The sequence below is a fragment of the Tasmannia lanceolata genome, unplaced genomic scaffold (assembly GCF_043159265.1).
Source record: "Tasmannia lanceolata isolate RefF3 unplaced genomic scaffold, GAP_Taslan_0.1 ptg000002l, whole genome shotgun sequence".
Lineage (NCBI taxonomy): Eukaryota > Viridiplantae > Streptophyta > Magnoliopsida > Canellales > Winteraceae > Tasmannia > Tasmannia lanceolata.
This window is the reverse complement of record NW_027518679.1, coordinates 33,675,450-33,689,415: the sequence shown is the minus strand read 5'-3', so window position 1 is coordinate 33,689,415 and position 13,966 is coordinate 33,675,450. Positions and strand designations below refer to the sequence as shown.

The 13,966-nt window shown below is 38.4% G+C and overlaps 1 protein-coding gene across 11 annotated transcripts; it reads left to right on the top strand.

Annotated features, from left to right (window-relative positions):
- The first annotated feature begins 489 nt into the window (after nt 1-489).
- On the top strand, nt 490-7,521 carry LOC143870578 (uncharacterized). Of its 11 annotated transcripts, none has more exons than XR_013245422.1 (7): nt 490-863; nt 1,158-1,341; nt 2,945-3,262; nt 3,416-3,641; nt 6,063-6,268; nt 6,736-6,793; nt 7,185-7,521. XR_013245422.1 is itself a non-coding variant. In XM_077376618.1 (7 exons), the coding sequence occupies exons 3-7, from the start codon at nt 3,202-3,204 to the stop codon at nt 7,214-7,216; spliced, it is 327 nt and encodes a 108-aa protein (XP_077232733.1). In that variant the 5' UTR covers nt 493-863; nt 1,158-1,341; nt 2,945-3,201; the 3' UTR covers nt 7,217-7,521. The 11 variants fall into 11 exon arrangements, 1 of the variants encoding a protein (XP_077232733.1); XM_077376618.1 differs by lacking the exon at nt 6,063-6,268 and adding an exon at nt 6,586-6,631 and having other exon boundaries at nt 493-863; nt 3,512-3,641; XR_013245392.1 differs by having other exon boundaries at nt 494-863; nt 3,512-3,641; nt 5,953-6,268.
- Nucleotides 7,522-13,966: the final 6,445 nt, after the last annotated feature.

Genomic DNA, 13,966 nt, shown 5'->3' with positions numbered 1-13,966 from the left:
TCATCCCATACATAACTCCTAATCTTTCACCTTCCAGATTTTTGATAATTTTGGTTTGAGCCGAGGGAGGTATTGTGGGCTCCTTATTGTATTAAAATGAAATCCTTACTATTCTAAAAGCCTAGACCAGCTAAAGTTCGTCAACCAAGTTTAGCCAGAATTCCCTCTACATCCTGCCTATCTTTTTGCTGGACTTCCAATTAGGTCCCATATTTCCAGGGCAATCTCGTCATATTTCCTCCTTGTTTGCCCCTCCATATGGGTCCAAGAATCTCACATGATGCAAATTCGTCGGTTGTTTTGCCCCTTCCTATTTCCATCTGTATCCCCGGATGTGTTATCCTAGATCTTCCTTCTATATCCAATTTCAAGAGGGCATTTAGGCCATTTCGCCTTCTGTGGAAATCTGGTGTACTCTCCCATGTCACGCGTGATGTTTTTCAGTGCTTGCCTTTTGGTTTCTCTGCAAAGAGAACACGTGTCCCACTTTCGCCTTTGGTTTCTCCGTGAACAGAATATGTCAAACCAGTCCTATTTTGTAGAGGCATTTTTGTCTTTTTCACCTCCTCCTTTGCCCCTCCGTCCAAAAATACCTGCAAGCGTCTCCATGTTAATCCATTTTGTCCTCTGTTGTGTTACACGTATCATGCCCACCGCGCCAGTTGTCCATCATCTTCTCTTCTCAAGACTAGGCGTATGTCCTGAAACCCTCTCCTCTCATCTGCAACCCAAATTCAATGCCCTCTCTCTCTCTCGATTGAACCCTCTCTGTTTCTCTCAGAGAGGTGATGCCGAAGGGAGTCTGAAATCGTGGCTCGAATTCATCTCAGAAGGATATAAGCATGACCCATTTACCTTTGCAGGTGTATTTAATTTGTGCTCTGATATAGGAAAGGAGATTAAATTTGTTAATCATCTGCATTTTATTTTTAAACCTCCTAGCCTTTTCTATTTAGATACTTTCTAAATTTCTGATTCAAAATCTTCAGCTATTATGGTTGCCAAAATGATTTTTTAATTGGGGATCTTACTGTTTCCAGGTAGTACATATTGTTTCTGTAGTTATGACTTATGAGTCCATGGTTAGCTATCTTATTGAATCTATTAAAAGGAAAAACTTTGGAATAACTTTTCATGCTTGAAATTCTTTTCTCCAGGGAGTATTTGCTTTGTGCCTCATTGTCAAGAAAAATGAACATGGACATAGTCAGGGAGATTCCAAAACCAAGAGGGGCATTTCTTCTTCCTTAAACGACATCATCCCAAGAAACTTCTCGAGTGCTATCCAACCAATCTCTGATGAGAACCCATCATCTCCTGCAAGAAATATATTCAATGGACGTAATGATTCAACCCCTATCACTTCTCCATCTGAAATATAAAAAAAATAAATGAAATGGAGCCTGAGCTAACTGTGATGGGACTTTGTGTTGGATTTAATTGTTGGAAGTGCCATTGTTTTTACATTTATATTAGTTTTCAAATGATCCTAGTGGTCCTGAAGGGGGCTCGCAACTTTCAATGCCCTCTCAGCAGTCTTCTGTGTCTGATTCTTCTCAAGTAGCACACATGGGTGGATATCAATGTGGGGATATTATGGTGCTGTGCATAGAGCATCTAATTTGGGCACTGCTCAACAGGACACCTTTTGGTTTCTTTTCATATTAAACTTAATTTAGGTGTTCATCCGTATCATTTCTTGGTAATTTGGGCACTGCTGTTAACGTTTGATTTGTGCATTGCTAATAACGTTTGATTTGTGCATTGATTCTGTGGGTATTATAGTGAGGTCAATGCGCATTGAAAGTGATGGATGTTGGCATTAAATGAGAATTGTGCACTTGTATATGTGGAATTAAGATATGATATGTACTGCACTTGTGTAGTTTATAGTATCTGAATGTGTGGGTGGGATGAATAATTGTTATCTTTCTTTTGATTTTAATTATCTTTTTTTCCCTTCATTTGCATCCACGCCTCTAAAGAATCGAAGCACCAAAATTTGTTTGACGTCACATAAGCAATTTCTTAACTTTCGAACCAACCATCTCTGGATAAATTCAATGTTTATTTCCCCTTCTGAAATTAGTTTGCTTATATCTGTAGCATATATTGATTTTTATACTTGTGTTTCATTTCTCGCATTTCTTCCAACACTGCCATACCTAAAAATGGCCAAACTTCTCTTTTACCAAATACATGTATCTTCCAATATAAATAGTCAATTCTTTTTTTCTTTTTTTAGTTCTTTTCTATTGTTAATTCAGTTTTTCAGTAGTTATACAATTCTTCTTTACACCTCAGATCAATGTTCTGTTATTCCATGGTATATCTCCCCTGAATTTTTGCAAAGCTTGAGCTTTGGACAAGTTGAAGTATGAACAGTTATTTGGTGAAATATTTAATGTACAATTGAATCATTTCTTTGTGGAAATCTTTCGGGACATTGTTTTTCAGTTACATTTCTAAGAATGTTTTTCAGTTGTATTCGGAAAGATATATCATTCTTAAGTATTTGTTTATAGAGATGTCAACATTTCAAGTTTCCCAGTTGCGTTTGAGCAGGGATTTTTTCCTTCTCACTTTTATGTGATTATATTTAATTAAATTCTGGAATAACGTATGAAATCCTATATTAGTTCCATTTTAGCATTTTGTGTTTTTTTTTTTGTTTGAGATAATGTTGTTACATTCTCTATGGGTCAAATCTGGCCCCTTGCTCTACCATTTTCACATCAATTTAAGAAATACTATTGTTCTGAATCACTCTTGTAGTAACTTTTTCTTTCATCGTGGATGCAATGTTCGTATTGTCATTCCATGGTAAAAAAAAGCTCTCATACCTTTGTTGTTTGTTGGACATTTCCATCTCTACGACTTCCAATGTCTCATCCATTACTAATAGAATTTAGACCTCTTACTTTTTGGGTTGCTTATTTTTCAGCAGCAAGTGATACAAAACCCTTTTTGGCAACAAGAGGTTTGAATGCCAACCCGTATGGGTGTGGCTCTTTGGCTTAAAGTAATGGGTATGCTCCCCCATGACACAAGTTCGAATCCCCCTCGCTTACCTGATGTGCGTGGTTTACGGGTGATTGCGCGCATTTGTAGGGATTAGTCCCGCCCTAAAAAATGGGGTGGGGATACCCTATGTCATAAAAAAAGAGAAAGAGAGGCTCAAATACCTTATTGTTGAAGCAGATGCAAATTCGAAGGATGCTGCCTAGCAGAGTGCCCTGTTGGCTGACCTCAATAAGCAAAGGTTTGTAGCTGCAATATTTTCTTTTTTCTTTTATATACCTCCATTGCTTTGTCTTATTTTGATTTTCACCATTTTAACTATTCCTCGGAGTCTATTTTAAAGATTATACCAACCCCAGGTTTGGAGGTTATTCAATGCAATATTTGGATGCAGATCTCAATCTCCATCTTTTCTTACAATGTCGTGCTTTTAAATGATGCGCAAATTCAATTCTCACTTCGACGTGGTATTTTGAATGTGGTATTCCAGCCATCTTGGGTGTTCTTTCTACACAGCGCCTTCCTTTTCCCTCCAATTCATTTGATATGGCTTGCTGCTCCAATCCATTTGATATGGCTCACTGCTCTAGATGCCTTATCCCGTGGATAGACAAAATTCGGTAATTTACATCACCTTGACAATGTTTACTAACTTGCAAGGTCTAATAGTCACTGTTTGGATGAGTACATGAATTAAAGAGTTATTGAAGCATTTGAAAGGATAAAGCAAGAAAATGTGTAATTATCTTTGGGTTTATCAGTTGAATTAGTTCTTTGCATTTAGTTTGGAAAACATATTTTGAGATGAAGCAAAAGAATAGAACTTTGAAATTTAGTTGTTCATTTGCCGATTTTCTTATCTACCTTTTTGTCTGACGTCTTTTATTCTTGAAACTAATCATTTGAAAGAGTATTACATCTTAATCATGTCATGAACGGATAAAAATCAACGCCCCCCCGGGAGGGGGCAATTACTTAGTTTCATTTTTTAACTCATCACCCTACTCATGATTAGCATTATCCTGATTAAGGTGAAATACATGGAAGTCTTCACCAAGAGCTTTTGTGTCCTCTCGAATGAAAAACTGATAGCATTGATGGAACACAACTGTGGAAGAAGAGAAGTTAGATTATGAGAAATTACTGAGTATGTCATAAAATACTTTAATTGCATGTGCATTGCAACTAAAGTATGTCACATATCTGATTATGCATGCCATAGGCACTAAAACATGGGTTAATGCTATATGTTGAGATGTAGTAGGTGTTGGGTGTCCTTTCTACACAGTGCCTTCCTTTTTTCTCCAATCCATTTGATATGGCTTGCTGCTCCAATCCATTTGATATGGCTCGCTGCTCTAGATGCCTTGTCCTGTGGACAGACAGAATTCGGTAATTTACATCACCTTGACAATGTTTTCTAACTTGCAAGGTCTAATAGTCACTCTTTGGATGAGTACACAAATTAAAGAGTTATTGAAGCATTTGAAAGGATAAAGCAAGAAAATGTGTAATTATCTTTGGGTTTATCAGTTGAATTAGTTCTTTGCATTTAGTTTGGAAAACATATTTTGAGATGAAGCAAAAGAATAGAACTTTGAAATTTAGTTGTTCCTTTGCCGATTTTCTCATCTACTTTTTTGTCGACATCTTTTATTCTTGAGATTAATCATTTGAAAGAGTATTACATCTTAATCATGTCGTGAACGAATAAAAATCACCCCACGGGGGCAATTACTTAGTTTCATTTTTTCACTCATCACCCCACTCATGATTAGCATTATCCTGATTAAGGTGAAATACATGGAAGTCTTCGACCAAGAGCTTCTGTGTCCTCTCGAATGAAAATTGATAGCATTGATGAAACACGACTGTGGAAGAGAAGAAGTCAGATTATGAGAAATTACTGAGTATGTCATAAAATACTTTAATTGCATGTGCATTGCAACTAAAGTATGTCACATATCTGATCATGCATGCACTAAAACATGGGTTAATGCTATATGTTGAGATGTAGTAGGTGATATATGTTGAGATGTACTAGGTTTCCAGTTTCCTCCATGCTTTGGAAAAAGATGTCCTTAGTTTTAATTTATGTTGTTGAATTCAGTTATTGATATGGATTTCTTTTTATTTTAGATTCCAAACATTCTAAACTGATTTGGATGGCCTATATAGGATTTTTTTGCATTTTGCTGTAATTATTCAATTATCCGACTATGAATTTAGGGCGATGATATTTTCACTCCCCCTGCACTACGCATTCGCTCCCCTTATTAACGTTCTTTGACGTCAAATCACGTTAAAAGGGGAGCGGATGCATACTGTAGGGGGAGTGAAAATATCATTTCCCTAAATTTATAGTGGAAGATTACTTGAAGAGAATGATTTTGGTTCAATGATTTTTAGGTTTTGGGTTATATAAACGTGTGAAATGGGTTTTATTTGTTTACTATTAATCCCAAGTTTAAAAAAAGGAATGTCGTGATTTCCTTTTTATGTCTGTCAATTTCAATTGTGTTATACTGGTTTTATGGTTTTAAAGTAGAAATCTTGTTGTTTAGTATTATATGGTCTTGGAGATGTCTTTATATGTTTTTTTTCTGCTCCATACTCTTTTAGCTGATTGGAGTTTTATATTTTGGAGTTTTTGTTTTACTTGTTTTATGTTTTTTTAATACGATTGGTGCATCTGGTATAGTGGTATGAACCTTAGGAGCAAGATTAACATTCTTTTTTATTTCTTATCCTTTTTTGAGTTTCTTTTTTATTTTAATTTTTTGTTGATTGATGATCTATATGATCAATGGATTTGGTTATGGTTATATATGCCTTTATTTATCCGAACAGACACTTTTATAGCTTTTTAGTGATCCCCACAAGCTTCTGACATGGCATGTAACTTTTTTGTTTTACTGGCAATTATGCCAGTGATCTTGGGGCTGCTGCTTTGGGCAAAAGGATGGAAGGGAACAAGTCCTCGAGGGTATAATTTTGTCTCACTAGATATTTACAACTCCCTAAAGTTTGTGTTCCTGCAGATTCACGACTGTTCGGAGACTGGAATGAAGGGCTATAAAGACCATTTATAACTTGTGAAATGATTGTACATGATCTGGGAGATTTACCTCACAAACTATATATCTTGTTAGATATCTAGAACTTTGAGAAAGAGACCAGATGATACATGTGTAGCTTCAAGATAAAAGGGCACATCATTCATTTTCCTTGTACTTGAGATTAAGGGGTTAGTCAATAAAGCTCCCTGATTCTTTGTTTATGGAAACCTGATAATGAAGCCCAAAATATTTGGAACTAAAGCCTCAAACAACAATGAAGTAAAATTATGCTTGCCTATGTTGTTTTCTGTAACTTTGGTGAGGTTCATGTAAATTGTTCGGATTTTTTTCCACGCTATATACGAGTTTTATTTAAGAAGTTACATGAATATTGGCTTGTGGTTTATTAATCAATATCATTTTCCAGTGTTGAAAGAAACACACTTTTTTTTAACATGGAGGCCTTAAAGTCCCGTTTCTGATTTATTTGTATATTTGGTGTAAGGTTTCTTGAGCAGATGATGGTCATCTTTGAAACAGTATATAGAGATGTTAGTGGCTTCTATTTTAACAAACTTCAAATTTGTTTTCTCATGATCCGTTTTCCTTGCCTTTAGAAAGGACATACTGATAAAGCAAATCTTACATGGTGTAGGTTTATTGTTCGGGACTGTCAACATTCCACCCGTATTACTTTTGTCAAGTTTGTAATTGTAAGTATTTCTTAGTTTTTGCTTATTCATACAAATTGTTTTGTCAAGGAAATTTTAATTTGAAAACCGAATGAAATCCATTGGAGTCTGGAGAGATCTCAATAGAAGTTTATATTAAAAAATCTTGGTATTTACTTGGATTTTCCCCCTGGACGGAACAATTAATTTTCATTTAGTTTTATCAATAAAAATGATATTTAAAAAAAATTAGCAATCTTCTAAAAAAATCTTGGACAATATTGTTATATACTATCTCATGTCAGTCATCTGTTGTATTAATGGTGCTTGTGATCAATTTTGTTGTCCTAAGATGATACCCACATATGATTTATTGATCCTTGTGTTTCTCTATTTATTGGTGTTCTCTAATATGGATCAATTGCCTTTGAAGGTCACATAATGTTGGATGACATAGTGGAGTAAAAGTCACAACAGAAGATGCAAAAACATTTCGAGCAGATGCAGTCACTGCTATTCACCTTGGAGTTCTGAAAACCAAGTGATCCATAAACTTAACTTCCTGAATGGAAGCAATAGTAAACCTTGTAATTTGAATCTAGGACAAGATTGTATTGCATATGGACAAGTTTTCTGGCCCAAATATGGAGTTGTTTTTGCTATTTTTTTTTGGGTTGTTGCAGCAACATCTTATGAATGTATCCATCTCCTGAGTCTTCAGAAGGCGTTTTGCCAGCCCGGCCAATAACATTAAGAAGATGCTTGATGAATTTTTTTTCCATAAAATAAACATGTCTTTTGCAGTTTTATGCAGTCACACATGCAACGCACGTGCACTTTTACTAGTGATATAAAAGTCATGATGCCTTGTGCATCACAGCTCCTCAAAATGAGCATATAGTTCACACTTGCTGTTTTGATAACAATACATAAAGTTGGTAATTACACCCTCTTATTTTGCCTTACAAGGCTTGCTTTAAATTGAGAATTTAAAGGACTTTTTTACTACGGCTAAGTTATGTTAAGGACTATCTCCATGATAGAACTGAGGGTCCCCTAAGAGCCTTAGAACTCGAGACAAGTTCTAGGACCCACCACTCAAAACAATAATTAATATTCAGATTCCTCTAATGATTTATTTGAATAGCTTTCAAAATTTGGGTCGTTTATTTGATGGGCTCTTATGAAAAAAATTCTACACACTACCCATCGGCAAAATCATGGTAAACAATAGGGTATTTCAAGTTACCAGGTTAATGCTCCTATTGAGGTTTTTAAACCATGTGTAAAGATGAGCTTTCCTCAAACAATGTGGGTCACAGTTTTATCTTGTTGGAAATTTTATGTTTTGCTTTTGAAACCCGTTTACATGATAAGAACATATGTAGAAATTTCCTCTCCAAAGGTCCTCTCCAAGACCGACCTTAGCCAAGAATCTCTTACAAAGCTCAACTCCTGTCCCTAAATTGGTTTGTCTACTCCCATGGCGTCCCAATAAGGCCCTATAAAGGGAAATCACAAATTGCCAGAGAAGAGCTATTGCAATCCCTCCTCTCTTTATCACCACTTTTGATTGTTTTTATCGACAAAAATGGGGTGAGGGCAAGTGCTGCCAATACAACCTTGGTGATGATGAGCAACACTCGGAAAAAGTGGAAGGCCGGGGGCACACATAAGGAAACATAAGGCGAATCAATGGAAAGTTCAGGCAAGTCTTCAAGGGAGCAACTATTCCTCCCAAGGCTTCCATTTTAGTCACACTGTCCCCTTTAGGATTAGTAGGGTCCTTTGTTCGGACTCTTGCAATGAGGGCTCCCATCCATCTATGGATTCAAGAAACAGAATTGTCTGTCCCAATGACGAAGGAACGTCGGACAGGAGGATCAAGCACCACTAAATTCTATCTCAGAGTTCCATTGACCGAGCATTAGGGTCACACATGCCAGAAATAAAGAGCTGTGTAGAACATTAGTAATATGGATGTGCGTTCTACACATTGCTCGTCCTCTAAGACCCACCGTTAGTGCAATGGGCCTCACAAAAACTATTGGTGGCCTCAGAAAATGTACATGTGGTGGCGAAGTCTCGGATTCGAGTCATGGTCAGAACATGCGTGCAAGCACCTTGGTGTTGAGTATCTGTATTGGCAATCTAACCTGCTTCATGCCGCCGTCCGCTTGTCCAATATTAAATCTCGGTCAGTCGTAGGGACACCATTAACCTCTGGCGATCAGAAATCAAAGTGTTGCCTATGGTGTTAGATCGAACAACAGACTCTATAAGAGCCTTGATGGGTCGAGGTTCGGGCCCATATCCATGTCTCACATCTTGCCATCCAGGCCAAAGTTCGACACGCCACGAAGAAAAGTCGAAATAGCAAGCTCGTGATGGTTGATAGGAGCCTGTGTAGACCGATCCGCCACAGTCGGTGAGAAGCAAGTTTCTCCTAATCTCCTTCTCGGACCTCATTAAAAAGGGGCTTGGATTTCAAAACACTGATCCAAACATCTCCAAATCAGCCATAACGGATCTTCATCTCTTATTGGGGGCTATTACAGACCTTCTCGTCTCACTAAGATAGGGCCTGTAATTCACGCAATAGAGCAGTATTCGGGGGTGGTTGGAACCCTAGAAAGGAGTTCTTCACTGCCGACAAAAGGGTCCTCGTCTCTCGCTCCTAAAGCTATGCTAAGGCCAAGCTTAAAAATTCCAAAGACGAGCTACAATGCTCGCTACAAAGCTCTAGGCCGAGCTTCACCGATATGATCTTACCGAGCAAAGAAGTCAAAGAAAGTCCCTTCCGAGGACGAAGCTTCGATTGACAAAATTATTCTGGACTGCGGTATCACTTTCCTTTTTATTTCATTAACTTTCCTTTTTGCAGGAAATTAACATTTGCATGGGCCCTCATTCTAATAGAAACACTCTTCTTTTATTTCATTAAAAGCTTGGTAGTTAGTTTGAGTGTAAAAACTTATTCCACTTGAAGTGTGTTTTTTGTGTGAAAGATTTTTCAGCTTACAGATTCATATTCTCCAAATCAGAGAAATGATATCTCTATCTGTTAGGGCGTGCTAAGAGGCTCCGCCGAGCCTAAATAAAGAAGCTCTCCCATCAAGGAAAAAGTGCATTGGCTAACTATATCTATACTTCGGACAACCCAAGTCAGGACGGATTGACCATACACCCAAGTGACGCCTTGAGGTAGACGGTCACCGACCCTCAGCATCGCCGACCATCTACAGTAACTGAGTTATGGAAACGCCCATACTCTGACCTTTTGAGGCCAGTAGAGGCTATTCTCCTCTCATTAAGCCAAAATCGTCACTTAGGATGAGCTTGACCTGAACGTTTTAAGGTCAAAGATCCGGAACACAGTTCATCCAAGGAATCCTTCAATCGTGCATTACACTAACCGATCGAGCAAAGAATGGGCTATAGCAGGTCACCAAAGTTTTCCGACTGAGACCCCATCAACTTGAGACTCGATGGAACCTCAATTCCAACACATGGAGAATTTGAGAAAATTTTACCAAGTAAGAAGTTCATTCTATTTTTGTCCTTGTTCTTGTTCTGTTTGATGCAGGAATTCTCTTTAATATTTCTTCGGGTATCTCTAAGGGCGGTTCGATCATACAACCAAGAGGTAGAAGGGCACCGACCCTAGTTAACCTTTTAAGGTTAACGCTCACCGGACGAGCTCTTAAGCCGACCGAGTAGGGTGAGACACTTGTCCAACCCATAAGATAGGAGGACTCAATGCCATTACATCAATTAACCTCATAAGGTTAATGCCCACCGACCAAGTATATAAACCGGCCGAGTAGGGTAAGGCACTCATCGACCCAAAGACAGGAGGACCCGATGCCCAGATCTTCGGATCGACCAAATGATATGTGAAGTGCGACTGAGGTTGATCATCCCGGATACCACTAAAAATATCACTGGATAATGAGTTCCCTCCTTATAAAGAAGGGTGGGTCAGTCAACTTCGAATTGATCAATCGAAGAAAGACGACCGACGTACAAAGCACAAAGGGAATACCCGAAAGTTGTTACCTTTATAAAGGAACGATAGAGTGTATCCCTAACTAACAATGAGAAAAAGGGAACAGGACCGAATGTCCGGCCGATCCCTCACCTGGATTCCCCCGTCTTATTTTAAATGAGAAAGAGAGGAAATAACCAACGCAATATAAAAGAAAACCTCGCCCCTCATAGAGAAAAGGCTGGAGGTTCATGAAATTAAAAGCACGAGTCTCATCCCCCCTCATAGAGGTGAAGAATAGATCTTGAGTATGGTTTTCATATAAACAAAAAGAAGGTACTTATAAGTACCTGATCAACAGTGCCAACAAAGGCACGGTCCTGCAAAGTATGCACCCCACCATGGAGGTAAATATTACAGACCAAAATGTTCTACACACTAGTGCATCCGAAAACGATAAAAAAGGATCTGCTTCCTTAAAGAGGAACGAAAACCTGGGAATAGTACAAACATAAGACTGTAACAGAAAAAGTATTCATAAATACCTGGCTGCCAACTAAGGCAAAGGTTTCACAAAGTTTACAAAGCCTAAATTCACAACCCGTCAAAATTCGATTATTTGAACATCGACCCATCAAAAAGAGGTGATTTAAACACCCAAAAAATGGTGGGAAAAGTTCCTTAAAAACATTCATGAAGAGAAAAAACTTAAGGATCTAACTCAGTAACTAGCAGAGAGTTGGTAACGACTTCATCGGCCTTGGGAGCATAAAGGGAACACCCAGAAATCGTAGCATTTTTAAAGGTATGGTAGAGTGTATTCTCTTTCCATAAAGACCCAAGTGAAGAAACTTTATTCCGACCTTTTAAGGCCAGGAATCACAGAGCTTGGCCTTATCTCCGGATTCTCCATATAAACTCCACCCAGCTCAACTTATAAGTAAGCCGAGGAAGAGAGTTTAAGGATCGCCAAGGGACGAAGCACAACTTCACCCTCCTAAGGTTGAAGCTCAAAAGCTCAAAATTGTCTCAGCATTCTCCAGAACACATCTGACTTTCTTACTCTTAATTAAGTTGAGGAAACAGTATATTCAAGAATTTACTAACTTAAGAAGCTCGGACATGTTAAGGATAGACACCACGCTTCCAAACTTCATGTCGCCGAACTTCTGTAAGTTCGGTCAAGCATCTAAAAGCCGCCTCATTACAGGTCGGTACCGAAAGATCTTAAAAGATCTCCAAAGCCAAGAACTACTTCCTCGACCCAAATAAGGCTCGAGGAAGTGGGGGGGGCAATATGTTGGAGGTAAAATCAGCACTCACCGTGGATGAACGACACGTGGCATTTCCGACTATATAGAAACTGACTTAGTGATTTTAGTATGAATTGTCACGAACCTTATCTCATCCGAATAATTAGCAACGTCCATAGTTGGGAAACCGCCCCTCAAAGAGGAAGTGTAGTATAAGGCAGTAACTTTCTACCTATAGGAAGTTCATTGAATGGTAACTTGCTCGTTAAGGGAGATAAGATACCTATTAAATATAGATATAAACTTATCTTCTAGGGAAGTCACCAATCAGGAAAGACTCCTTAAACAGTAAGATTCTAATAATTGAGGACTTTATCCTCTATAAAAAGGGACCCTTACTTCATAATGGAACTACGTCTGACTTAATCCTTAATAAAGGGGTACGTAGGCAACTTGGGAAGACCAAGTTCAGTCGCATCTTCCCCCACCCCATAAACGCTCTCATTTTTCATGGATTAGTATTGCTTAGATACTGTTGATGCCGATTCCTGACTTGATCATCAGAGGGTGCGCCCGGAGTCCCCCTCCGGGGCCCTTCTAACATGGTATTCTGTGAGCGTGGGGACCCATAGATCGGAGCTCTACCAATCCAAAGGTCTGATTCACCTACAACGCTCGCTCGATTCTCAGGTACAAATTTTGGCATCATCAGCACCCAATTATGATAATGAAATAATATAAAAGCCAATCAACAAAATCATATAGCCCATGTAAGAATGTTTACAAAAGTATACAGAAGTAAAATTAGACTTGACATCTGAGGCATTTAAAACAAGAGGAAGTCTAAACTGAAGGGCGCCCTTGCATAAATAAGCTGAAAGGGGCGCCGCCGTTGGTTGAAAATGCATTTAATGCTTTGACTTTTACACATTGTTGAAAGTGCAGTTAGTGCATTTAGTTCATTTAGTGCCCTTTCAACCAATAGGGCGCCCTTCACCTTATTTATGCAAGGGCGCCCTTCAGTTTAGACTACTTCTAAAAACAAACATAAAACTCTTAAATTTTAAAGAGTTGCGCATGGAACAAGGGAAATGCAGTGTTGTGAGTTGTGACGATAAATTTGGCTGCCATGCAATGCACTTGGCAGGCATGTTGGGTGATCAACTCTCTTGCCCTAGTGAGCCACGACTAATGTGGGCCCATTACATCATAGCAGATCACCCAACACATGTCCACAAGCAATGATCCATGTCACTACGATAGTAACATATTTATCCCATCCTATTACGATATGGACCCCACAATACAACACATTAGCTAACCTTAGACACTTGCATTCGTAATTAAGGGGGAACGGAATGATATGTGCACTTTTGCTTGACAATGGCACTACTCACTTTACTACATGTTTTTTTGATTGGTTATTGATGTTTTTTTTTAATTTCAATGCCCATATCAACAAATACAAACACTTTTTGGATGCTCATTGTTTTTGTAAAAGAACATGGTTAAACATCACAATATTTTAATGATTCTAAGGCCACGTTTGGCGTTTTCTATGGAATATTTGTTTACTCAATGGTGAGGAAGGGGGATGGAGGAGCAATCTGGGGGCGTAGTAAGTGAGAGAGAAAGCGGAGAAAGGCTGAAATAACAAAAAAAAAAGAAATTAGATGATGAAAGGGTGTACGAACACATACCCATCATCCCCTCGTTGATATTTGATCCAACAACAGCTCACTTTTTCAAAAGCTGTCCCACTCGTCATATTAACTCATAAAATCTCCACTGAAAATGTAATTATTTTCCTTGGTTTTAGCCTTTTGTCACTCTTTATTGACTAGGGATGCAACTTGGGTCGGGTTGAGCCCAACCTGAGGAACCATTTAATCAACCCGAACCTGACTCTACCCGAGTTCCAGTATGATGAGGTTCAACCTTACCCAACACGAGGAACCCTTTTTTACGACCCGA

Bases quoted from the DNA above. Each gene is read 5' to 3' on its own strand.
- LOC143870578 (XM_077376618.1), top strand. From the start codon at position 3,202: ATGCAAATTCGAAGGATGCTGCCTAGCAGAGTGCCCTGTTGGCTGACC. The intron at 3,642-6,585 runs GTAATTTACATC...ATTTGGTGTAAG, and splicing joins CCGTGGATAGACAAAATTCG to GTTTCTTGAGCAGATGATGG. The intron at 6,794-7,184 runs GTAAGTATTTCT...TTGCCTTTGAAG, and splicing joins CTTTTGTCAAGTTTGTAATT to GTCACATAATGTTGGATGAC.